This window comes from Gopherus evgoodei, chromosome 8 (genome assembly GCF_007399415.2).
Source record: "Gopherus evgoodei ecotype Sinaloan lineage chromosome 8, rGopEvg1_v1.p, whole genome shotgun sequence".
Taxonomy (NCBI): domain Eukaryota; kingdom Metazoa; phylum Chordata; order Testudines; family Testudinidae; genus Gopherus; species Gopherus evgoodei.
This window is the reverse complement of record NC_044329.1, coordinates 95827063-95854167: the sequence shown is the minus strand read 5'-3', so window position 1 is coordinate 95854167 and position 27105 is coordinate 95827063. Positions and strand designations below refer to the sequence as shown.

Genomic DNA, 27105 nt, shown 5'->3' with positions numbered 1-27105 from the left:
CTTATAGTCACAACCTTTTTCCTAATGTCTAACCCAGGGGTTGGCAACCTTCTAAAGAAGAACCATTTTTGAAATTTTGTCTTTGACCAAAATATTTTGAGACACTCATCACATGCAAAGTGTTGGGGTGCAGGAGGGCGTGAGGGCTGTGGGAGGGAGTTTGGTGCAGGAGGGAGCTCCAGGATGTTGCAGAGTGTTAGGGTGCAGGAGAGGGTGAGGGGTGTGGGCTCTGGGAGGGAGTTTGGTGCAGGAGGGGGCTCCAGTGATTCCCTACACCCCCCCGAATTTCCCCAACACCCCCTCTCCAAGTTTTGTGAGCTAGTTACATACCAATTCAGTTACTGTTTGGAAATCTGAATTTAAACTGAAACATTAAAACATACTTTAAAAGCTTATACAGTGTATGATAAAATATGTGTATCTGAAAAAGTATAATAGATTTGAAAAATATGAACATAGACTACCTTCCTTGCTTCCTTAGACAGCTGTTTTTTATGATGCCAGTGCATTCATTTTGGTGATGTTGGCCAACCTAATAATTTCAAATGATGATTTGTAACAAAGTCTAAATGAGCGCTCCCTGACAGCTAGTGATGAGCTGGAGCTGCGGGGAAAGGCTTCAGGGCCAGATTATAAAAGTTTATTAGAAAATGTTTAAAAATAAATGATACAGAGAGTTTGAAAAGTCAGTTATTGATCATCGGGGGTAGCATACAGAGTATAGGGGGATGCTACTAGTTTGATATTCAACAGCACATAGCATATACAGTCTGCCATGTTCCCAATGCGGGGTGTACGGTGGGTGAGATCAAGATACAGTCAGGAAGCAGTGGAGGTACATTGCTCATACGTACAGGTTACAGACAGGTTACATTCACACCTAATCTACCTAGGTATCCAGCAAACAGAGCTGTGTTGTCCAAGTGATAGATTTTGGCGGGGGTTGGGTTACAAACTACTTGAATGTGGGGGGAATGAGGGATGAAATGTTGTTCTTATTGTATGAGTAAAGGGCAGTAGAACTGTAGCATGTGATGATTTGAAGACATCAAGAGAGAGGGTGGGGACCTATCCCTCTCCACTGTTTAAAGACAGAGCTGATTAGGCTCCATAGATAGTCTTTTGTTCTGTTAAGTGACCACTGCAGCTGAAATCACTGACAATCAGGTCTAAGTGCTTAGTCCTGTTGTGGGGACAGTGTTCCTGTGGGTACAGTGTTTTTGTGTAAGAGACAACCCAGACTGCACTAGCAGCGAGGTTCCCACGCTGAGAGCTCAGCTGAAATCACTGAGAGCTGGTGGAACCTCAAGAGACCAACTCGCAGAGGTCACAGTGGCAGGTAGCAGCTGAAGGTGACTGTGCAGGGCCATTGGCAACAGAGCGGTGGAGTGAATGGTGGCACAACGAACAGATGTGGCCAGAGCAAACAGCGAACAGCTGGAGGAACAAGCAAAGTGCCGTCTTGTCCCTCACCTGGAAGGTGTACTCACGTGAAAGCACCTCTGAACTCTGAGTCTCCACTGACCAAGGACAACACCAGTGAGTGGAGTGCGGTGGAGAGAAAAGTGAGGGGCATGTTAAATAAACATTTGTTTGTTGGACTATATTTTAGTCACTTTGCTCCAGAATGCTAGATTTGTGACTGGGAATGGAAACTTATATAAATATGTTTCCTAGTAGGCCAAGATTTTTAAAATGCATTATTTGCCAAGGTTGTTATCTCACACTGTTGCTATCTTGGGAGGTCATTATATTGGGGAGTTTCTGTACTAAACATTATTATAATTAATTTTTACATAAGTATGGTCAGACTGGGTCAGACCAATGGTCCATATAGCCCAGTACTCTGTCTTACAACAGTGGTCAAGGCCAGGTGCTTCAGAGGGAATGAACAGAACAGGTAATCATCAAGTGACAATCCCCTGTTGCCCATTCCCAGCTTCTGACAAACAGGCTATGGACACTCAGAGCATGGTATTGCATCCCTCCCCATCCTGGCTAATAGCCACAGATGGACCTGTTCTCCAGGAATTTATCTAGTTCTTTTTATAATCCTGTTATAGTTTTGGTCTTCACAGCATCCCCTGGTAAAGAGTTCCCTGGGTTGACTTTATATTGTGTGAAGAAGTACTTCCTTTTGTTTTTTTAAAACCTGCTGCCTATTAATTTCATTGGGTGACTGCTAGTTCTTCTGTTATGTGAAGGATTAAATAAAATTTCCTTATTCACTTTCTTCACACCAGTCAAGATTTTGCAGACCTCTATCATATCCCCATTAGTCATCTCTTTTCTAAGCTGTAAATTCCCAGTCATTTTGATCTCTCCTCCTCTTTCATACCCCTGATCATTTTAGTTGCCCATCTCTGTACCTTTTCCAATTCCAATATATATATTTTTAGGATGGGTGACCAGATCTGCACACACTATTCAAGGTGTGGGCGTACCATGGATTTATATAGAGGCAATGTGATATTTTCTTTCTTAATGATTCCCAACAGGGCCGTCCTTAGGATTTATGGGGCCCTACGCAGTATTATTAAACTGGTGCCCCTATACCGGATGGCAGCCCAAGCTCACAGCCTAGTGGGGGTGGGGGAGGAGGGACTTGACAGCAAAGGATAATGAGATGCCTGGCCTGCCTCATGGTGGCAGAGAGTCACAGTTCCCCGCAGAGACTTCCATGCACTCTCCCTCATGCAGAATGGACATGAAGAAAGTACCTAATTAAAAGCACTAAAATATGGGAATAAAAAATGTCAGTCACAGGTTTTTTGATATGCCCTGAAGTTTGTCAGAGATTTATTTGCAAAAACTTCATAGTAAGGGTGAGTCAGCTGTCCTGCTGAATACAACATTACATATAATGGAATACATGATGCAGCTCTTCTCTGTTTTACATTTTCTTCATCAGTATTTCTAAGCTGAATTTATATTTTAAATGTACTCAAATCTTAAGCCAGCATTCCAGATTACTACATATTTAACTCACTGAAACAGAGACATTCTTTTAAATTAATCAGAGTGGTTTAGTGTGTTCATAACAATGTTCATTGCTTTTAGAAAAAGGGAACAGTAATTTACTTTATGTGATCATAACAAGAGACATGGTTATGAAATTTCAACAACTTTAAAAAAATGTTTCCAAAGATTTTAGGTATAACAAGGATTTTGTCTTACTAAGGTACTGATTTTGCTGGAGGGTTCTTTTAAAACTAGTTCGTCGGATAGTCAGAAGTAAAGAAAGGGAATTCTTTGTCCAGCTATCTGGAAGGGAAGGACTGTTGTCCCTTTAAGGGCTCTCTTCAGTGGGGAGTGGGGGGAGAGGTGGTGAAGGGATGGACAGAAAGGACACAGGAAGACTTGGAAGCACTTCTTTTTTTAACTATAGTAATTAAAATGTGTATTTTAGATAAGGGAGGTCTTTTGAAGGATTTATTTAAAAAAACTGTATTTCTGAAGATCCACGCATTTAAGGCTAAAGATGATTGTGCATCTAAAACTCTATGCAAGCATTTTTTAGAAATGTGATTTTATAATCTTCACCAACTCACTAATGAAATATTTTTAAAGCAAATTTTAAACAAAGGTCCTGTAGACTGACATGTTCTGTGTAAATATTACATTAATGCACAACTGTTTTTGTCAGTAACGTCAGAAACTGACAGTATAAAAATTTATTTGGGCATAAGCTTTTGTGGACATCTGATGAAATGGGTTCTAGTTCACAAAAGCTTATGCCCAAATAATTTGTTAGTCTTTGAGGTGACACGAGGACTCGTCCTTGTTTTTGCTGATACAGACTAACAGGACTACCACTCTGAAACCTGTCAGTATATACCTTGGGGTTGGCAAATGCCTGTTAAATGGCTTTATTACCCCTTGAATGTCTCTTTAACAGTTTCAATGTTGTGCTAATAGGTCTGGCAGGCTGGAGGTTTTTTCACTTTTAACTACTAGATTCCCTCTCAAGGAAGACTCACCAGGCTAGAGCAGCCATCTGTGGGAGCCTGCAGGAAGGGTCAGAACAGGGATAGGAAAACAAGAGGGTGGACACTAAGACCCAGTGGTGCCCCAAATTTTCAGGTGCTCTACGCAGCTGCCTATGTTGCCCATGCCTAAGGAAGGCCCTGATTCCCAACATTGTTTGCTTTTGTGACTGCTGCTGCACATTGAGTGGATGTTTTCAGAGAACTATCCACAATGACTCCAAGATCCCTTTCATGAGTGTTAACAGCTAATTCAGATGCCATCATTTTGTATGTATAGTTGAGATTGCTTTCCCATGTGCATTACTTTGCATTTATCAACACTGAATTTAATTTGCCATTTTGTTGCCCAGTCACCCAGTTTTGTGAGATCCCTTTGTAGCTCTTCGCAGTCTGCCTGGGACTTAACTATCTTGAGTAGTTTTGTATCATCTGCAAATTTTGCCACCTCACTGTTTACCCATTTTTCCAGATGAATATGTTGAACAGTACTGGTCCCAGTACTGACTCCTCAAGGATACCACTATTTATCTCCCTCCATTCTGAAAACTGATAATTTATTCCTACCCTTTGTTTCCCATCTTTTAACCAGTTACTGATCCATGAGAGGACTGCCCTCTTATCCCATGATGGCTTACTTTTCAAAAGTTAATTTAAATTAAATACATTTAAAAAAATTTTTTTTTTTTTTAGAAATCTAGATGTTATGTGTATTGATGTAACTTGCATTTTCCTTATGTTAAATTTGCATAATCCTAATAAAACATTTACTTTATTCATATCTCTTTTATATATCTCATTGGACCTGACACCCCCCCTGTAAATTCGAACACCCCCCCTAATTTCAATTCCTGGGGAAACCACTGGGGGTTCTGACCTGGGGTAGGGGGGTCGGGCTACAGGAGGGGGTGCAAGGTGCAGGCTCTGGAAGGGAGGTGCTTACCACTGGTGCCTGGAGCTGCCCATGTGCACTCACCTTATAGTAGTTTTGTCTAGGCTGTATTTCTCTAGTTTGTTTATGAGAAGATCATGAGACTTCATCAAAAGCCTTACTGAAGTCGAGCTATATCATATCTACTGCTTCTCCCCATCCACAAGGCTTGTTACCTGTCAAAGAAGGATATTAGATTTGTTTGACATGATTTGTTCTTGACAAATCCATATTGATTTATCTGATTTTCTTCTAGGTGCTTACAAATTGATTTTGATTATTTGCTCCATTATCTTTCCAGATACTGAAGTTAAACTGACTGGTCTATAATTTCCTGGGTTGTCCTTATTCCTTTTTTTGTAGATAGGTTCTATATTTGTCCTTTCCCAGATCTCTCCCATCCTCCGAGTTCTCACAGATAATCGCTTATGGCTCAAAGATCTCTTCAGACAGTTCCTTCAGTATTCTAGGATGTATTTCATGAGGCCTTGCTGAGCTTAGGACATCTAACTCATCTAAGTAATTCTTAATTTGTTCTTTCACTATTTTATCCTCAGATTCTACCCCATTTACATGGATGTTCACTATGTTAGTTGTCCAATCACTGCTAACTTTGATGGTGAAAACCGAAACAAAAAGGCATTTAACACATTGCTGCATTTTCTGTTATTGTCTTTCCCTCCTCATTGAGTCATCAGTCTACATTGTTCTTGGTCCTCCTCTTGCTTCCAATGTATTTTAAAAATGTTTTCTTGCTACCCTTTAAGTCCCTGGCTAGTTTAGTCTCCAATTTTTGCCTTGACCTTTCTAATTTTGTCCCTGAAGGCTTGTTTTGTTTGTGTTTAAATATATATATTCATCCATTGTAATTCAACCTCATTTCCACTATTTGTATGACTCTTCCTTGAGTTTCAGGTCACTGAAGATTTCCACTTCCTATCTTTCATCCAACAGAAGGGAGTAGCGCAAAGAAAGGGCATATAATGTACTCTCTATGCACTCAAACCTGCCACTAGTGGAATGGGAACACAAGAATGCAGGAACCTATTGCTTATATGGTATCTTTAGAACAATTGCCAATCCCATAAATTCAAAAATCATGAGTCAGATGCCCAAAAATAATGAGATTGGGCCAAAAATTGCAAACTATTTTCAAAATATTATATTGTTTATTGTCCTGTCTTTGGATTTTTTTTTAACTTCCTCTACACACCCTCACTCTCCCCTGCTCATGTGTATTACAAATACAGTGTCACCTCATCTCCCAAACTTTACAGAGTAAGGTGATTTTTGGCCCCTGCTACAGGAGCTCTTACTAGAAGTCAGCTGAGATCAAATGACAAAGATTTGTGTTAAAATGCCACCTGATGGTGCAGAGCTTCCAGCTTCTCCCCAGAGCCCAAAATGTTTACTAATTCTGTGTTCCACTGCCTAGCCCAAAAATTAGTTCTGCCCCACCATTCATCTGCATCTCGCCCCTCAGCACACCTCTACTCCTTCTGCAATTGTGAGGGCTTTTCACCCCTGCTTCCAGGACTGGAATGGCAGCTGCAGCAGGGGCCTATTCTCTCCCAGACTTGATGGTGGAAAGGGAAAACTGACTGACCCATTTTTCAGAGGGGAAAAAAAAGCAGAACTACCTTGAACTGCTGGAAAATTTCTGCTTCCTCTTCCTTTGCTGTGAAAATGTTATGAGCTGCTCCCTCTCCCCAGCCACAGCTCTTCTCTTCTCCCAGAGCGGGGGCACCAGTACTATCTTCCCCTGCAGCAGTTCTGATTGGAAGGCAGCAGCAGTGGATAAGACACTTGACTTGGACTCAGGAATCCTACAGCCAAGTCTTGGCTTTGACATAAGCCTGCTGGGTAACCTTAAGCATGTCATTTCCCCATCAGGTGCTTGAGTTTCCCATGCATAAAAGGGTGAGGGGGGAATTATACTTACCTCCTTTGCAAAGAACTTTGAGCACTTTCTGATGAATATGCAAGAGCTGGGTATTATTGTGAGTGGCTGCTCCTCCACAGAAGACAGGTACGTAGGGAAGGCAGCCAATCAGAGGAGCTAGTCCCCCTGGCCAGTGATGAAAATCAACCTTCTGGAGTTATTGCTAGGCTGGCTCCAGCAAGGCATTATTGGCCATTACACCTGACACTGCTCTGGGGCATTTAACAAGCAAATGAGCCGTCCTCGCCTCCAGGCGCTGCCACTCTGTTTACAGGAGGGCGGGGCTGCAGGTGCAGTCCAAGGACCGCCCCCGTTTCCACCGTCACGCCCGCCCTCAGCGCCCCCTCGCCTTCGCCTGCGGGGCTTCGGCTGCCAGGCTTGGTCTCTGCCAAGGGGCGGCGCCGGCGCCGCGGAGCAAAAAGGCTGTAACCGCGGCCAACCACGAGGCCGGGAGAGGGGGGCACACGACAACCCCAGGGGCGGGCCCCAGAGAATACGGCTCCCGGCATGCGGCGCGGCTGACGGCGTCCCGTGACCGGCGGCCGGAAGTGGAGGCTCCGGAGCGCTAAGGGCTCCTGCTTTTGTACGGCGGCCGCGAGGGGCCAGCCGGCGCGCGGTGCTGGAGTGAGCGGGCCGGCTGTGGCTCCGTGCGGGGTGAGCTGCTCTCCTTTCCCGTCCGTCAGCTGGGGCGGAGGGAGCGTCCGGGTCCTGCCCGCGGGCTGGAGGGGCGAGCGTGGCTCCTGCGGGCCCCCATGGGGTCGGGGCAGCGGGAGAGAGTGGAGCCCGCGCCTCTCGGGGGACGGGGACAGGAGTGATTCCTGAGGGGGCCATTTCCAGCGGGGCGTTTGTGGTGGGGGGAGCGCCTAATCCCCTCCCCTCAGCTGTGGGGTGAGCTTCTCTGTGACCCCTTGCGCGGGGATGGAGAGAAGCGCCTCTCAGGTGGGGCGTCCCCCGGAAACTGCCGAGGGTCTCGCCAGGGTGACTACGACAGGGCATGAGCCCGTCCTGGGTGCCATGGGGTGGCTGGCTGGTGCATGCCTCGGTGCCGTGGGGAGGGCTGCAGTGAATGGGGGAGAGGGATGCTTAGTGAGAGGTATGTGTCTTCCTGTCTGATTCAGTTTTGGGGCACGGGGAGCAGGTTAATATCTTAATTAACATGCTTTTCCATCTAGGGAAACAATCCTACCCAAAGAGAGGGAAGCAAAGAGACTGCTTGAGCGAGGTGGTATTTGAGGATGGTTTAATTATGCCAGCAGGAGAGTGCTCTACTGCCGGCATAGAGCGGCTACACAGGAGACCTTACAGCGGTGCAGGTGTGCTGCTGTAAGGTCTGTAGTTTAGACATAGCCTTAGTGCAGTATGTCCATTCTATAAGGGCTGCAAACTTTGTGTTCTTTAAACAAGAGCGTAAATTCTGTAGTAGTTGATGCCTTAGGCCTCACCAGAGAGCTGCTCACTTGCTTTTGATGAGTGAGCAAGCAAAGTTTTCAATACCTTCAAGGGTTTTAAAAAAATTCAGTATGTGTACTTTGATATTTCATTATTGTATTTTTCATCCATCTTTTCCTCTTATCCATGCTTTATCATTCAAAGCAAGCACCTGTAAACTTTGTTCATAAAGTGCATGTGTATCTATGATGCCTCTTAAATACCTAGCCAGTTATATTTTGTAGTACAAAATAAAGTTGTGAATAGCTCTTTATTCTTAAGAGGATACAAAAATGCAGTGTGACACCCTTCCTGTTTTCAGCAGTGCGATACTAACATTCAAGAGCCTTTAGAACAAACAAATCCCAGAAGAATCAGTATCTCTCTTCTCTCAATGAAGTTACTAACAAGGGTAGTTTGCAAAACTAGCACTTATTTCTGCCAATTTAAGTACCAAGGGATAATCTGAAACAGTTCCTAAAGGTCTGCCTGTCAAAAGCTTTTACTCAGCATTAAATCCTGAATGGGTAAAATGTTCTATCTTTGTCTGAGATAAAAGCTTTTTCTTTTCACCTGGCCTTCAAGGACACTGTTTTGAAATACCCTTTACATTTATCAGAGTGTAATTTATTGACTGTCTGAATATGTGGTTTTTGTTAGAAAAGTGACTGTAAAAATCATATCTTGGCATTCCATATTTGGTCTCTGTCAATGACTTCCATATGAATTTTGCACACTGTCATTACTGCAAGTGCAGTCTCTTTTTTCTGAAAAACAAACTGGTTTTTTTCTTCTCACATCACCAATAATAAAGATCTTGGAATCCAGAATTTCTCTGGCAATCTCACTGGTGATGCATAAAGCAGAATAGATTAGAGCTTCCTCTTCTGTAGCTAAATTAGTTAATACATTAGGCTGTTAGTAAAAAGTCAGTAAAATCTTTCCACAGTACCTAGAGGTGCCTGATACCACTCAGAGAATTTTGTGTGGATGGTATCTTCTGGCACTCTGTACTGTAGGATGATATTAATGTTTCTTATTAGACAACTTCTCAAAATTATAATCAACCTTTACTAGAGAACAGAAGCTTTAGGTTTTAGAGTGGGCTTGCAGCAAGCAATATCTGTTGGGCCTGATTCTCTTCTCTCACTGATCTCTTACTACTATAAGGCCACTGATTTCAGTAGAGTTGCTCCTGATTCCTGTCAGCATGAGAATTGAATAGCCCAGTGTTTTTTCTCTCAAAGTGAAAGAAATTTGTCTATTTGAACTTGATTATTCTTTTCAATATTATACTAAACACAGGAGGATTTCTAGGAAAGAAATGTATGAGACTAAAAAGAAAAGTGTACCAGTGTGACTAGCATCTTTTAGGAATAAACAAGATTTGTGTTTCTCTTCAGAATAGTAGAGTTTCTTTCATTCTTGAGGCTAGGCACAGAGAGCTTTTATAACTATAGAGGCCATTGGTTGCCATAAATGACCATCCTTGATTGATCTTATGGGAGCAATAACAGAATTATGAAGAAGCTAATCTCCAGCTCCCTCAGATAATCATGACTGTTATCCCTGTTACTTGTCCACAGAAAGTCTCTTCTTTTCTTCCCTTCTTAATTTTCCTCCAAAAACAACACACGCACAAACCCTAAAGGACCTAGTTAATAAAGGAAAGGCTGTTGAGTTGTCACTCTTTATGAAGCTTTGTTTGCCGTGTTTCTATTAGTAAAATAGTCGTTAATTTATTTCTTGGTTAATGTGACTAAAAAAAATGAAAACTAATACCAGAATTGCCCCTTTCTGTCAGGGAGAAAAAAAACTTAGAAGTGGATGTTTGACAAGTTTCAACCTAAATCATTCCATGGATGAGGAGGACAGTGTTTACACTCTTGTGCCATAGGCTGCATTTTCACCCCCCACTGTACAGAGCTGTGGAGACACTGCCTTGTAACTTCTCAGTGGCTCTGGGGACCTTGACATCTCTTCTCCATCCTTATCACTGAGATAACTCCATCAGAGTTATGCTGCCAGGACTTTCCTTGGCGTTGGCAGCCGAAGGTGGAGGGGAAAAGGTAATACAGCCTCGTCCCACTCATTTCTGTTCAGATCCTAACCCCCAATGGAGAGCCTCTCATGGGAAGGAGAGTTTTGGCTGTAGATTTCCAAACTTTTAAAGGGAGGAAAGTGGATTTAATGTCTGTGATGGTGTTGCTCATGTTTCAAGCCATTACATTATAATAGTAAGATCTCTCATTTGATAAAACACCGAGTGAATTATTCTACTTGGCTACAAAGAGGACAATGACAATAATGATGTACCTGTATGCCAATATCCATTTTTGAGGCTAGAAAATTATGGTCTTGCAGCAGGGACTGTTAATTCTTTCACCCTTTTGTTAAAACTTTCGTTCTACTTAGCATAGGCAAAAAAATGCTCCTGAACCAAGTATTTTAAAGTAAATGCCTTTCTGGTGAAAGGTGCTAGCTTGACAACTATAGAAACTGAAATCCTCTATTTATTAGCAAGGCATGTGCAATTTTGGCAGTTGTATTGATCAGTAGCAACCTTTCCTGTTACGTGGCACTGATGGACAGACTGCCAAGGGAGTTCTGTTCAGTTTTCTCAGACCTCTTAGGAGAAGAAATAAATCAGATGAGGGTAGTATGCAGCTTTTATGTATTATAAAGAAATGGGGCATTTGAAAGCTGAATCAATTTGTGCTGCAGCTTCTAACATGTTAGTAAGTATGCACTGCATTTCTCATTGTTTGATTATTCCAGAAATCAGTTTCCCTTCCTTGACAACTTGTAAGTAGCTTTTTAAAACGTTAAGTGAATTAGTTTGCAAGGTAATTGCTGCTCCCACCATTTTATGTATTCGGTCTAGTTATGTTGCTAGATTGTGATCATTTTGGCAACATAACTAGACCAAATACATAATATTGCCAAAGTGATCACATTCTAGCAACATGACTAGACCAAATACATAAAACTTATGTATGAAAAACCTTTCTCTTTTGTACAAAACAAGATAAAAGTAGAAAGGAAACTACAATTAGCCTGTACATGTGATTAGAAGCAATGTAAAGTACACTATAAAAGATTTCTAGAAAATATTGATGGAATAAATATATTTAATTTTACAATCTTCTATAACAAATTGTTTCTATACAGAATAGTCTCAGCTCTGTTGCACATAAAACCTGTTTTCAGTAACTATTTTCTACCTTTTCCTCCTCAAGCTCAACACCTTCCTCTTTGTCTTCAGTCCCACCTCTCTCCCTACATCACCTCCTCATCAACTCTCTCTCTCTCTCTCTGCATTGGAAAGGTCTTCTTTATCTGAAACCAACACTGCAGTGTCCTCTTTTTTTTTTTATTTATTTATTCATTTTTTTAAAAGGGTATTATTTTTGTGCTCAGAATCCTAGATGTGAGCAAAATAAACTTCTAAAATTCTCTTGTATAGAGATTCAACCATTCTGCACTAACTACAAATTGAAACTTGAGTGAGCGGTCACATACACTAGTGTGGTCTAGATCAGTGTGTGGAATAGAGAGCCGATGGAGGACATATTTTGTTTAGCTTTGTACAGTAGTTTTATTGTATATTTGGAATTAAATGCTTTTATTACATATTCCTAAAACATGTGATTGTTTCCTCCTGGAAGTGGATGATTCTGAAAGTTTGTTATTGTTTCTGGTCATATTAGGTTTAAGTACCTAAGCATGCTGGTGATACTATACAATGTATACTCTATGCCCATAGTTATGTTTATTTTTTGTTTTTGCAGTAACAAATTCATATCTTGCAAGACAGTGATGGCTTTTTCTCTAGAATTTGAATATGGAGGCCACAGGGACAGATGAAGTGGAAAAGCTAAAATCCAAGTTTATGTCTGCATGGCACAACATGAAATACAGTAAGTGAAACAGTGGATAAAATCCAGACTCCATTGGAGTAAATAGTTTTGCCATTGACTTGGGGGTGGGGGGCAAGATTTCGCACAATAAGTGTACTTGTATAAGCGTATTAATCAAAAATGTAACTTGGACATTGAAACCAATTTGTACTTCAACAATAAACTAAACAATTTGTGAAAACAAACTCATTTAGATGTTCTCTTCAATTTAAATATTTTAAGGATTTGTTTTTTCAATGACTGACTGACTTAGATCAGAAAAACAGAGGGGCATTAAGCACAGATGACATGAGAGTTTTTGCATAGGATCTTAAACAGAGAAGTTGTAAAATCAGGCTATTCTAAGACCACAGCAGTACCGCTTGTAGCATAGATGCTTCTTACATTGATAGAAGAGGCTTTTCTGTTAGTGTAATTAATCCATCTGTCCAAGAGGTGGTCGCTAGGTTGATGGAAATTGTATCTACACTGTAGGATTAGGTTAACATAGCCATAAGACTCAGGGCAGGAAATTTTTCACAGCCCTGAGTGACAAAGGTAGGTCTATCTAATTTTTAGATGTAGACCAGACCTCAGTATGAGCTGTTCTCATTGGTAGTGTATTTTGATAAAGTTAGACTCTGATGGAGACAGGATTTGACCCAGAGTCAATGGGGTATCTATTTCACCCTTTGTCTCTTATCTTTTAAAACAGTTCAGAAGTAGGCAAATCTCAAAACTTGGTAACGAGGAATTAGTTAGCTTTTTTAACCCTCATCCTCCCAACCCTAAATCAGCCTTTATCTTAATCTTCCCATTTCCACTCACGGCCTGAGATGAAAATTCACATCTTAAGTCAGTGGGAGTTATTTTTGTGTGAAGACTGCAGGATTTTGGCCTAAATATGGGGGTAGGGGGAGAGGATTTGGTGAAATATTTCCTAATATTAAATATTCAGATCAGAGCGTGCAACAGTTAAGATTAAACATGCAACCTTAATTCTACCCTTTGTGGCTATATGTTACGCTATTGTGTTTCTCAGTGAAATATGTACGTGTTGAAGTTCTGACAGCAACATTAACTCACCCATTTTGTGCATATACATATAATAATTTTTTTATTCCTGTTTTTCTCAAATATGCATCTTAATCTTGTGACTCAATGTATACAGTAAAACTTGCAGAATATGCAGTGTGGCTGTTTTAGTATTGCTGTTGGAAGCTTAATTTTTTGTATTTAAAAAATCACAAAATTAAACTATGTAGTAATGAGTTCATGCAAAAAGGCAGAGTTAACAAGTTCAAACTTAACTTTTGTATTTCATGACTTCATTGCTTACCTATGCAATTTTCAGGTTGCATAACATCTTATGTGGGTGATACTGTATTTACAAGGGCTAAGTTATTTTAAGCTTGTTGACTATAAATCCATTCAATGTGTAAAACGTAGTATCTGTTTGAATAATACAGTCTATAAAATAATTCCAGTTCATTGTGGTGTTTCCATGTTCTTACTAACTTGTGTGACTTTTTGTATAATCAAAATCCTTTTGGAAGTGTGTTGAAATATTTCAGCCACAAGCTTTTGTTTGCTTTGTATCTCTTTTAGGCTGGGTACTGAAAACAAAAACTTACTTTAGCAGGAATTCTGCTGTCATCTTACTGGGAAAATGTTATCATTTCAAGTCTGATGGTAAGTGTAAAGGATTTAGTTAGTTTTGATCCCATTTTGGCACTGCTCTGTGAAGTCATTGTAATCATCTACCAAAACCCTTTATTAATAGAGAAAGTTCACAATTTAAATATGGAAAAGTTAGAATATTCTCAGTTAAGTTTCCAAAACCAGTCTTAATATCTGCCCCATCCCACTGTTCGCACATAGGCCAGAGAACCTAGCCATTGTCAAATCAGACTTCATCCTTTGTGTGCAGCCTTGTTCAGGAGAATGAAATGGTAGTACCAGCATCAGAGTAACACCTTCCTTGATGATTTCCTAGTCTCTTAACTCTTCTCTGGGCAAATTTGCCCTCTTATGGGAACCATTGTCGCAGCATGCCTTGCTTGGTTTGGCCACTTAGATTTAGCAGGACCAAGCAGCTGCAGACCTAAAATGGCTGTTTCAATTGACAGCTGCTGCCTGAATCATTCTTTGTTTCAGCTGCTACATACCTTTTATATTTCTCCTCAGCTTTCCCTACTTGTTGCTGAGGAAATACTGTAGTCTCCTAGGAAATTCCTATTTTTTAATAGTATACTTTTATTTTAATTATCTTAACAAAAGCCTTGTGTCAGTTAATTTCCAAGCTGTAACTTATGTTTGTCTTGCAGAACCCAGTGAACTCTCTCCAGATGGATCCTGCTTGGATATAGTTGACACAGTCATTTCTGGAAACGTAGAAGAGTTTCGTAAAGATTTTATTTCTAGAATATGGTTGACGTACAGAGAGGATTTTCCTCAGATAAAAGACTCTGCTTTGACAACAGACTGTGGTTGGGGTTGTACACTGAGAACTGGCCAGATGCTGCTGGCTCAAGGGCTTGTGCTTCATTTTCTTGGTAGAGGTAAGCATGAAGAGTAGATCATTTTTTGGTTTTGTCAGGAGGTAGAACCAAGCATCAGGATGCAGGTGGCCCTTTGTTAATGATGAGGAACATGTGTCAGCCTCTGCATGTGCATCCACTAAACTTAGCTAGCTAAAGTGTTTGCTTGCTTTTGATTCTGGACTGCTTTTTAAGAATGTAGGAATTTGTTTACTGGATTAGACTAATGGTCTGGCTAGTCCAGGAACCAGTTTCTGATGATGGTGAATATTAGCTGCTTCAAAGGAAGCTATAAGAAACCCTGTGAAGTTTAATTTTCATTGTGGACAAAACTTCTTCCTAACCCTTATTATCCAGAGGTTAGCTTACAGCTGAAGTATAAGAGTTTATGTCCATTTCAAAACTCCTAACTAAAAAATAAAACAAAACGCACACCTTTACTTGAGTAACTGCATCTTCTTGTTATCCATGTAAATGTTCAATCCTTTTTAGAGGTTCTTGACCTCAGTGATATCTTGTGGTAATGAGTTCCACTGTCTAATTGTGGGCTATGTGCAGAAAGTATTTCCTTCATCAGATTTAAATTTGTCATCTTTCAGTTTTCTTTAATTCTTGTACGAGAGAGGGTTAACAGAAGTTTCTGCACGATTCACTGTTTTGGGTTTTCTTTTTTTCCCTCATGGGGCTTGGAAAAATTATTTTTCTGCTTCCCTTTGTGTTTTTCTTATCGTAACCTTGTTCTTTCAAGATATACCATCTTACAGCTGCAGTCTCCTTTGGGGGAAAAAGAATTGCTTTCTGGGGTTGAGCATATTACCTCTCATGCTCTCCCCAGTCTTATCAAACCCAAGAGGCAATAAACTGGAAATACAAAGCTGTTTCCTGCATAGTAGTTTGTGTCAGGACCACTAGGTCTGCAAGCCAGCCACCTTCTCAGTATTTCATCCTCTTTCCTTCCTTTCCTTCTATGATATATATATCCATTCTCTGTTGATCAATTCCTGTGCTGGGTTGGCTGCCCCCATTGTCAAAGGCCTTTCAACCCTGTCAGTTCCAAACTCTGGTTTGTTGCAAGAGAGTGTGTTTTGTTTACTCAGCCATGAGGCCTATATTTATAACTAACATACAAAACATAAAATTCTGAAGGTCCAGCTCAGTAATATTTTGCAAATATTATGCAAGTCAAGAACCAAAATCTTGCATGGTTCTTATAAAGCCCTAAAACCATCACACCAGAAAATGCAATTTCGACTATTCTTTAGTGATCCAGTAGCAAAATTGATCTGTGGAGTTGACATATCTAGCATTCTTTTTGTTGTAAGCACTTTGTCTGCTCATAAAATATTTTCTTCCATTTGCTCCAACATCCAAACATGAAATTATTGTGTTTGGAGATGGCTTATCCCCTGATCCTACCTCAGTTTCCCCATAAATACAGCTTTTGTTGCACATAAATCTTTTATTTAATTTTTTTTAAACCCTGCACAATCTGGATAGAACACTAAACATGAATATGCAGGTGAGGTTGTAGGAGTGGCCCAATTTAATGTTACCAAAACAAAAGGATCTTGACTAGTCTTAATCTAAAGTGTATTTTTTTAAAACTGCACTTAAAAATAATTCTTATACTATCCATGTATCCTCACTTGTGAATCATGTGTTGCACTACTTTGAAGCTACCAAGCTCCCACATTTTTGTGGGAGCTCCTCTGTATAGGGAAAAGAGACCTGTCTGGGCGACATGAAAGTCTTCTGTCATCATCCTGCCCTCAAGGGATAGTAAATCTTCTTTAGAAAAGCTTTTGGTGAAATTGGGGTAACTGAAATGTGTTGTAGTTACCTCTTATGAAATCTTTCATTGGTTGTGGATCCTTTTCTAGAGATTTTTGATAGTATTTTGTTTTAACCAAAAGAACCCTCCACTTAAATGCTACTAATAGCTAAAATGCTTATCTTTCCACAGCTACATGAAATGCTCCAAATACCTTAGAATGATGTTGTCAATAAGTTTCTATTTTTAATTTTTATGTTTTGGAAAGTTTTTTTACATTCAATTTTGTGGTATGTACACAAACATGGCAGCTTGAGATATCAAGGTTCAGGAACAGCTACATCCATTTCATTGTTCTGTTACATTTACATTTGCGTCTTCCTTGATTTCTGAATATTCTTATGAAGGGCTTAATATGAGGCCAGAGTTAAGTAAATCACTTTCTATGACTGAAATCTGTTTCTCATATACATATTAAAGCGGATGTTGTCAAACTGTGATCCATGATACTCTTGTTAGTGCCACAGAGCTGGCAGCTTATAGGGTCTTTTCTCATTTCCAGTTGTTTTTACAGGCTTCTTGGCTCTTTATTGGAAAGAAGAGACTGGAGGTCTGTAAAAGCATCTACAAGCAAGGAAGAGGATCAGCCAAATTGCCTGCCTCTACCAATAGCAATGCTAGTACCAGCCTTATTCCAGCAACTGCCCTTTTAACAGTGGTTCTCTTCATGATGCTTCCCAGCTCCAGAATGCCCCTCTATTTGTCACCTCCCAAAGAGCTGTACATCCACAGACCTGCTTTCTGAGCTAACGGTGACAACCCAGACCTCGTACACACCTGTACCACCATTTATAGTCCCTTCAATGGCTTCCTCAGTTTTCCTCTGCCTACAATCTATTTCAATGTTTCTCAAACTGGGGTCGTCGCTTGTGTAGGGAAAGCCCCTGGCGGGCCGGGCCCATTTGTTTACCTGCCCAGTCCGCAGGTCCAGCCAATTGCGGCTCCCACTGGCCGCGGTTTGCCACTCCAGGCCAATGGAAGCTGCTGGAAGTGGCGCAGGCCAAGGTACTTACTGGCCGCTGCTTCCAGCAGCACCTATTGGCCTGCAATGTCAAACCGTGGCCAGTGGGAACCGCAATCGGCTGGACCTGTGAACGGGGCAGCTAAACAAACTGGCCCAGCCCGCCAGGGGCTTTCCCTACACAAGCAGCGACTCCAGTTTGAGAAACACTGATCTGTTTGGTATTTGCATTGGACAAAGTGCAATAGAGGACATTATATTCAGACACAGTACACATCCTGGTAGCTTTAATTCTTGAAGATGAGATTTATTTAGCTTTAAAAATGAATCACGAGTTTAAAAAATAAATTGTGCAATCTTACTGTATTTTAGACACAATTTACAAATGATTCGTGAAATGTTCACTTTACACCTACCACCATAAAATAGTGAAAAGACACTACTTACAAATCTTAGTCAGGTTTCAATATTCTGATGTCAGCATTATCATTTCCATTTGTATCACTTGCACAGGCCATTTCTATTAATCAGTAGCCTTTGTACTTTGTGGAAAGCTGAAGCTAAATTCTTCCTCAAGACTGCTGGATTCTGTCGCACTCGGATGGAAGTTCTGTAGCAATTTCAGATTAAATGGAAGATGAGATTTTTATTAATAATGAATTATACAATTGGTACTGTTTTTTAATGTAGATACTAAATTCAGTGTACATCATCCCTATAACTTAAGTTTTGATGTGCAGTAGAATTTTGTATTGAAGATGCATACCTGCATCATAGTAGTTATTGGGAGAAACTGGAGGACGTTATAGCATCTGACCAATGTCAGTTTAGGCTTTTAGCAGCTGGGCAGACATAGCAAGCAGTTTGAGATTGAGCTGAGAACACTAACTGCAGGTTTATATTAAAATGTTCATCAGTGAAGTAATTTAAGTGACTTTTTAAATAGTCTTCTTTAGGTATGAGAATTCTACTTGTTCATTTCACTGGGCTCACACCTTTTTAGAGCTGTGTCAGGCTTTCTTCAAATTCAGGGATACAACACTACATTTTCAGGTTTGTTTTCATAACTCTGAAGGCTAGAACACACAATTGTTTATAAGTGAAGAGCACATAGTTCTTCAGCAGGGATTAATTCCTTGAAAAGTTCAGCAGAATTGTAAAGCACGTGGATATCTAGTTTAATGATATTTACCTCATCTGTCACTCAGACTCATAGACGTTTGAAGGTTTTTTCACAAACCCCTGCTGTTAGTGAATCATTAGTGTTGTGTTGACATGCTGAACCAGTTTACACCAACTAGACTAGTAATGTGAACACTGCATGTAAGGCAAACTGTTACAGAAAAAAGAAGTTCCAGAAACACAGACAGGAGATGTTTTGCTATAATAGCTAACCTTGAACAGTTCTGTTCTCTAGTACAGACAGTCGTTAAAATTTGTCAAACAAAGTAAATTGTATGTTTTGGAGTGTTACTCTGCTGACTTTTTTTTTTTTTTTTTTTTTTTTTTTTTGACGTGCATTTTGAACATTGTTTGGGAGGATGGTTCTTCTGTTCACATTATAAGAATTCTTCATCCCTGTTTAAAAAAATTAGAAGACTTATCTTAGGAATCAACAAACAGGAAAGAAAAATAATCAGTCATCAAAGGCTTTGACTTGGATAACCAACAGTTGAACCTTTTTATATGTATTAAATAGTTAACGTATTGTGTTGATGATATATGTAAATTCCCCTAATCTTTATCTTGTGATTATACCCTAACTGGCTAAGTCTGCAGAGTCCACTATATCCTCTCCTGGAAAATCCTGCTAGCATTAATGGCCAAGAAAGAAATGTAATGTAGCTAGTGTCTTCCATTCTTCCTCCTTTCTCCCGCATAAATAAAAATAGCACAACCATATTATACTGAGTTGACATTTTTTGCCTATATTCTTATCAGCAGTATTTGCATGTCTGTGTAAAACACAGATTATTGGTTTTATTAAAAATTGGCACTTTTTTGGTAATTATACAAAAGACTTACTGTTAAGAAATGTAAAACATATCTTTAAAAAATACTCTGTTGCAGCCTGGACCTGGCCGGGTGCACTGAACATTGAAAATTCAGACTCTGAATCATGGACAAGCCACACAGTGAAAAAGCTGACTGCATCATTTGATGCATCACTTACAGGGGGGAGAGAACCCAAGGTCCTGTCAAAGGATCATAAGGAAGCACTAAAGAGAGACTGTGATGACAGTGAAATGAGAGATGAAGTTTATCACAGAAAAATAATCTCTTGGTTTGGAGATTCTCCACCCGCATCTTTTGGCTTGCATCAGCTAATAGAATATGGAAAGAAGTCTGGGAAAACAGCTGGAGACTGGTATGGGCCTGCTGTAGTAGCACACATTTTAAGGTAAAAATATCTTTAAATGATCCTTTGTTATTACAATGCTTTAAATGTTACAGGAGAAACATTTTAGAATTGTCTTGAGATTTCTTCAGGTTAATTGGACACCTAACCATTAATTATTGACTTTGCAACATGTCCATGTTACTGGCAATTTAGAAGAGTTTTGGGTTTTTTTAAGAGATAGGAAGGGAAATAGTAGATTCAGGAACTGAAGTATGAACCTCTGTCCAATCTTTTCATTTATTTCTGAAACATTCCTATTTTCCTCCAGTCTGAGCAACAAGAGACCCAAGGTCGCTCCATACCTGATCTTTAAATAGGGCTGCCTTTAATGAAGTGTTCTAAAAACTAACCACTTTCTAAACCTTGGAACATGCATAATATTATAGATTTTATAACCCGGGGGCTATAATGTACTGATAGTGTAATGAAATGTCAGAGCTAAAATTGATGTTTTCAGCATTTCTTTGCACACACCAAATTCTTGTGAAACCATAAATGTATGGGACTATTAATATTATAATTATATTCTAGTAAAAGTAAAGGATCTTTGACATTCAGTATGAGTTTTAAAAAAAAAAAGGTCCAATTTCTCTATACTCTGTGCCTTTTATGTGCCATTTCTTTGGATACTTTTGATTTTGTTTTTTATAGTTTTATGTTCTAGGTGGGTCCCAGTTTAGCCATAAACAGAATCATTAATAAATCACCTAAGCATGAGAGGTCAAAGTTCATATGTAATTTTTCTACATTTATGTAGATGCTGGAATAATTTCATATACAAGTGTACTCTCCTTGAATGAGCCTACATTGAAATACTACAGTGTTTGTGCTATGACAGGTGAAGGTTATTTATGTATTTGCCTGTATTTGTACTTCATGTGGTAGATATCTGAAATTGACTTTTTTGTGAAATTTCAAAACAAATATTTTCTACTAATCCGTTTTCTAATTTGCAAAAGTATATTTAGCTTCAAGATCCACATGATCAAATCATGCATTCCCTTCAACATAATTCCTACCGTTATTCAAACATTGCAAAGCTTTCCTTTCCTAGAACTCTGCTTCTCCCATACTGAGAATGTATAGTTCTCCCATAACTTGAGAATGTCTGTATTAAATGATTCTTCAGAATATATTGTGAAATAAAGGGATAGTGACCATTTAATACAACCACGTATCAGAAGTCAAAGGCTAATCTTTTATTTTGAACAGTTTAATTTCTTTACAAATTTTGTCCTTCACTGATGATCATGATTCAGACTATCGACATATATTTTCTTTGTAGTCTTTAGGTTCATTACTCTTATTCTTCTGAGACTAGTTTAGTATTTCAATTATCTTTCTAAAGTTTCAGTGAAACCGTGGTATTTCAATTATCTTTCTAAAGTTTCAGTGAAACCTTGGATCTGTTCAAATGTTAGTTTTTATTCTAATAGATATCTGAAGCTAATTCTGTATATCTTTAGCTTGTCGTCTTAGGTTAGTTGTGTGAGCTGAAAAACAGTTCATACTGAGCCGATACTACTTTGAAGGTTAGTTAAAGGAACCCTATCAACTTGAAAATCCCATTTCTGTTGGCAAATTCAGTATTTCCTATAGTTACAAATAAGACAAAGGATTATTATAACCAAAAGTATGTGGGGTGGTGGTGGTGTTTGTGTTTAGTTGTGTTTAGTTAATTCTGTGCACTTTAATTGCATTCTGTATATTGTCACTTTCCCTGTTTCTTCTTAATAGCCTGTCAGTTTCTGCTTTGCTGGAAAAGCTTTTACAAATACATAAAAATAAGTTGAAGTTTATTTAAGGGATTCTTGTTTAAAAAGTTATCAGAAACCGGAATATTTTGAACTCCGTTTCTTTTAAATTCAAGTTAATAGTACACCTCTGCCTTGATATAATGCTGTCTTTGGGATCCAAAAAATCTTATCAGGTTATAGGTGAAACCGTGTTATATCGAACTTGCTTTGATCCACCAGAGTGCGCAGCCCCCCCACTCCTGGAGCACTGCTTTACCGCGTTATATCTGAATTCGTGTTATATCGGGTCACATTATATTGGGGTAGAGGTGTATCTCTAAAAATCAAGAATCTAAATTCAGTTTACTGTTAATTTCTTGAAATAAAAGATTTGATAGAGTATTTCATTTGCACTTAGAAAAGCTGTTGAAGAAGCAAGAGACCCTGAGTTACAAGGGATAACTATTTATGTTGCTCAGGACTGTACAGGTAAGTGATGTGGCTATTGTAGGTTTTAGTCAACTTTATAGCTCTTCACTTTTATGCTTTTCAATTAGTGCTCAACAATATTACGATTTCAAAAGAAAAAACATAATGCTATAAATATGTTTTGAAATCCTAAACATTGGAATCATGAGCTGAGAGTGGTAATTGATTCCTGCACTACACCTTTGGCTTTTGTCTGAATGAATCAATCATAATAAATGGAAAGGTTGGAAAATTGCTTGTTTGACATGTGATTAGGATAATGGCACTCAAAATAGTTTGTGGATGCTTTTTTTCCATCTAATCTGCCTGGCATGTATAATTTCACTCCAATGACTTTTTATTTGATTCTAAGGAGTCTGTTGGTTTTTCTGCTAGGCCTACTCTTTAAAATAAATAAATTTTGGTTTACATTTCTCTTCTCTGTCTTCCTTTTTCCTTTTGGTGAAGTGCAGAAATTGACAGATTTTTCTGAAACAAAAACTGCAGTAATCTAATTATTATACATTTTCTTAGATATTAAGTTGCATTCTCTTTGCAATGAAAAGGTACCATTTCTTGCAGAAATGTGTCCATGGGAAAGTTAATGCACCAGTTTCTAGTAGTAATACATCCTAATCAGCTTTCATTGAAAGATGTGAGCAGTCCAATAAACCAAACACTATGGTTACCGATTTTCTACTCTAACACAATATATGACATCTCACAAACACAAATGCTTTTAAATACTTGGTTGTTATCACAGGCAGGGTAGATTAGGGTTCTGGTGGATGTGCAGAAATGGAGGGTAACAAGACAAACTAAAGATGTAATAAAACTTTACACTAATGACTACGACAATCTAGGCTTTCAAATGAAAGCATAATATATTCTATAGTCGTGTTCAGTTGCCAAAATTATTATTATATTTATGATATACTGAACCTGATCTTGGGAGATAATACAGGAATATCATTCCTTTCTATGATCAAGCTAGTTTTAAAGGGACACACTCAATTTAATTGTATATTGTAAACAAATTCTTTACCATGTTACAATTAACACCTATGGGCAGGGGTCGGCAACCTTTGGTACACGGCCCATCAGGGTAATCCTTTGGCGGGCTGCGAGACATTTTGTTTATGTTGACTGTCTGCAGGCACTGCCCCCCGCAGCTCCCAGTGGCCGCAGTTTGCCCTTCCCAGCCAATAGGAGCTGCGGGAAGTGGTAGCCAGCATGTCCCTGTGGCCCGTGCCGCTTCCTGCAGCTCCCGTTGTCCAGGAATGGCGAACCGCAGCCACTCGGAGCTGCGGGGGGCCATGCCTGCACTCGGTCAACGTAAACAAAATGTCTTGCGGCCCACCAGCAGATTATCCTGATGAGCCGCGTGCCAAAGGTTGCCGACTCTTGCCTTGGGTTATTAAAAGTGAGAGAATTTAAAAAATCTCTTGTAGTCTTAATTTAAATAGTGGAAGTAGCTTTTTGTCTTTACGCATATCTCTGAGCAAAGGAGGTAAAACAATGGTATTTTATTTTTGTTTAACTCAGGATCTAATATTGTTCGAACGTTAATGTTTTAGAAAAGCTTTTCTTTGGGATTTTTTGTTTTGTTTTTTAATGTGTAAATGTTTCTATTGGTCACAATTTTTTTTTAATAAGAAAGTTAGTTCTAGGACCAAATTTTGAAATATCCATTAATTTTAAAACAAATAGAAGGAATGTTTCTCTGTTCTTCTCAATAACTACTTTCCTACACCCTACATGCCATGTATCCAAACTGTTAAGTCAACAGTGTAACATATCTTTCTACAAAATGCCACTCGAGGTAAGGAAAATGTGATTAGTTTCTGTTAATACAGGTTTTTTCCAGAAGACAGTTTAATGTGAAGAGTGTAATCTTTTCAGAAATGTACAGTTTTGATTTATCATGCTTAAATGTAATTTTGTAGGGACATAACACTTTGTAAAAGGTATTCAGGATATTTTTATTTTAAAAAAAATTACATATGTACCTTAATGATCAAGTTTATTCATTCTTATTTTCAGTTTACAGTTCAGATGTTGTTGATAGGCAGTGCTCTTCTATGGGCTCTGAAAAAGCAGATATGAAAGCTGTAATTATATTAGTTCCTGTAAGACTTGGTGGAGAGAGAACCAACATGGACTACTTGGAGTTTGTAAAGGTATGAAATAAGAGTTCATTGTCTGTCTGTTTCAAACAGTAGTACTAGATATGAAAAGATTCTTCATGGTGGTAATCTTCTAGCTATTAAATGGTGGTGATTTTACAGTTATAAGTTGTAAAGTTTGACTTTACAGATTTAAATGTCAATATTACTAGATCTCACGTAATTGCAGAGCACATAATATCCTATGGCAGAGGTCAACAACCTTTCAAAGCAGAAGAGCCTATTTTTATTTTTTTGTCTTTGACCAAAATATTTCGAGAGCCGCATCACACGCAAAGTATTTGGGGTGCAGGAAAGGGTGAAGGGTCTGGGCTCTAAGGGTTGGACAGGGGGTTGGGGTACAGGGTCTGGGAGGGAGTTTGGGTCAGGATGGGGTTCTGATCTGAAGCAGGGGTTTGGGGTCCAGGAGTTGGTGCGAGATGCAGGCTCTGACTGGGAGGCACTTACACAGGTGACCCCCAGCTAGTGGCGCAGCAGGGCTCAGACAGCCTGCCTGCCCTGGCCCCATGCAGCTCCCAGATGTGTCTGGCTGCTGGCATGTCTCTGTGTGCCCCTTGTGGGAAGGCGGTCAGCAGGTCTTTGTGTGCTGCTCATGCCCACAAGCACCGCCCCTGCAGCTGTGAGGATGCTGCTGGGGGCATGGGCAACACACAGAGTCACCTCTTCCCTTCTCTCCCAACTTCTAGGGGTGCAGAGGGACATGCCATCAGTCAGCCGCTTCTAGGATCAGCGTGGGGCTACAGCATGAGGCAGCCTGCCTGAGCCCTGCTGCGCCGGACCAAAAACCCTTACGTTATAGAGCGCTATTGCAGGATCAGATTAAAGAGCCGCAGGTTGCTGACCCCTGATCTGTGGTAAAACAGTGATAAATATTGCATTCCTAATGTAGTTTCCAGAAAAGACACTAGTGCAGTGGCTTGAATTAAAAATAATTTAGCATATCTATGGTATTTATATTTGTGGTGTCTTAAATGAACTTTCATATTAACCAACACTTAAAAAATATAAACCAAGCTGCTTATTTTCTTGTTTGGTTTTTTTTATCCTTAAATAGCGAATATTGAAGACTACCAGCTACACTTTCACAGTGTATTCCTTCTACCTCATTTTTTCAGATTGAAGGGTTGTAATCCGTTTCAGCCAATTGGCAGTTTTTGTGGCCAATATTTCATAAGCTGGAGGTTCAGATGACTCTGTATGTGGAAGAAGAGAGTGACGATTAAGAATAAGAAACCAACCAGTGTATCAAATTGCAGGACATAGCCGAGAAACAAACAATTTAGTGTAGAGTTTTTTGGTCTAACTTCTCATCAACAAATATTCAGCTTTTTTTTAACTGAACACTTAAAAATGGTCTCTAAGAAACTGGACCATAATTCTCATTCCTCTTGAACGCATGTTGGTAGTTCTGCTGGTTGAAAGGAAGAATTTGCTTAACTTTGTTCCTTTTTGTCTTTACTATCCTATTGTTAATCACACAGAATCATCCTTTTGAGTCCCATCTAAATTTGTATGATTGGACAGTTTAAGAAGCTGCTCAGTAGCATTAAGAAAATCTGAGATGGGCACTTTTGTTACTGCACCTATTTTTCCTTTCTCTTGATTATCTATTCCATTTTATTACAAAGTTTTAGAGAGAACTATGAAAAACTTTTATAGCCAAGGAGGACAGAACTGCGAAGACTTTTTTTTTTTTTTTTTAATTTAAAGTATGAAATAGCTGTTCTGTCTTGATTCCTTTCCTTTGTGTGTCTAGACAGTTGGTTTGCTCTTAGTTAGGTCTGACACAGTAAAACATATCCATGGTTGCAGACCTGATCTAAGAACCCTATTCCCATTACAGTACTTTTGCAAAAGAGCTTTGAAATCTCTGAATGTGGAATCATAATGCTTTTATTTGTAGGCTAACACACGCACTGCTTTTGCCTCTATTTTCGTAAGGGTTTCTGATCTTGTGTGGTCACTCTTCTTTAATGTGGACTTCTGTATTGGTGTTGACCATTGTTTTACTGGAAAACGTGCTGTCATTTGCATATATATCAGTGGGGCTAGGATAAAAGGGGCTTCAGTTGCATGCATGCAATCATCCTATCTTTGTAATTCATTGAAAGTGACTTAGTATCTTTGGTGTGGATCTAGATAAATGAAAACATAAACCTCAGAACTGAATAAGTAAATAAGTATTTACAAAGGATTTGGCAGTTTGTTGATTATAGTTGTTACTTGATTGATTTATAATACCTTTATACAAGAAAAGTGCCTGATTATCATAGGAAAATCAGACCTTTGCTTTACCTGAGTAGCTCCTGTTTGTTTTGCTGCACTGAAATAGGTTGAGTGGACACAGACTTAAACTGTTTTTTCCTCTTTACAAAACATTCTTTGCATATAAGATAATGTTTATTATCCCTTGTTAATATTTGAAATAAGTGGTATTTACTCCTTACCTATTTAGGAGTAACTCGGAAGTTGGTTTCCATGTTGTTAATATCTTGAGTTAGTAATGTGATAGCTCTACAAAAGTAGAAATGCTGTTGTTTATTAATATTGTCTTTTACGGCCACACTACTTGTTGAGAGAGAATCTTCACAATGTAATTGGTGATTTGTAATGGTCTTACCTTTAGTGGCTTTAGCCCTAGAAATTGGGGCATAAGTGCCACTGCCATTTTAGCTCAAATGGTAGTCTTTTAGGGGTGGAGGAGAGACTAATTCCACATATTGGCCCATGTTGACATCAGAGTCCTTACCAGACTCTTCTGTTCCCTGGTGTCTGCTATTCTGGGGGGAAATGTTT

The 27105-nt window shown here is 39.3% G+C and overlaps 1 protein-coding gene and 1 long non-coding RNA gene across 12 annotated transcripts in view; one reads left to right on the top strand and one right to left on the bottom strand.

The window, feature by feature from the left end:
* Positions 1-5051: 5051 nt before the first annotated feature.
* On the bottom strand, positions 5052-7389 carry LOC115655783. Its single transcript, XR_004001505.1, has 3 exons — positions 6860-7389; positions 6558-6690; positions 5052-5093 (listed from the first exon to the last, which is right to left on the bottom strand). It is a non-coding gene; the product is annotated as an uncharacterized LOC115655783 (long non-coding RNA).
* A 10-nt stretch (positions 7390-7399) lies between these two features.
* The window catches only part of ATG4C (autophagy related 4C cysteine peptidase), an 84009-nt gene continuing 64303 nt past the window's right edge, over positions 7400-27105 (top strand). For 8 of the 11 annotated variants that reach the window (XR_004001504.1, XR_004001503.1, XM_030571622.1 and 5 more), the window contains exons 1-7: positions 7400-7513; positions 12079-12207; positions 13795-13878; positions 14514-14747; positions 19589-19919; positions 22074-22144; positions 24167-24303. Coding sequence is in view for 9 of the 11 variants with exons in the window: in XM_030571622.1 (XP_030427482.1) it covers positions 12132-12207; positions 13795-13878; positions 14514-14747; positions 19589-19919; positions 22074-22144; positions 24167-24303 (933 nt within the window). In the remaining 2 variants the exon portion in view is untranslated. Of the gene's footprint in view, positions 7514-10091; positions 10357-12078; positions 12208-13794; positions 13879-14513; positions 14748-19588; positions 19920-22073; positions 22145-24166; positions 24304-27105 lie in introns of all 11 variants that reach the window. The other 3 variants (XM_030571616.1, XM_030571621.1, XM_030571617.1) reach the window with 3 other exon arrangements.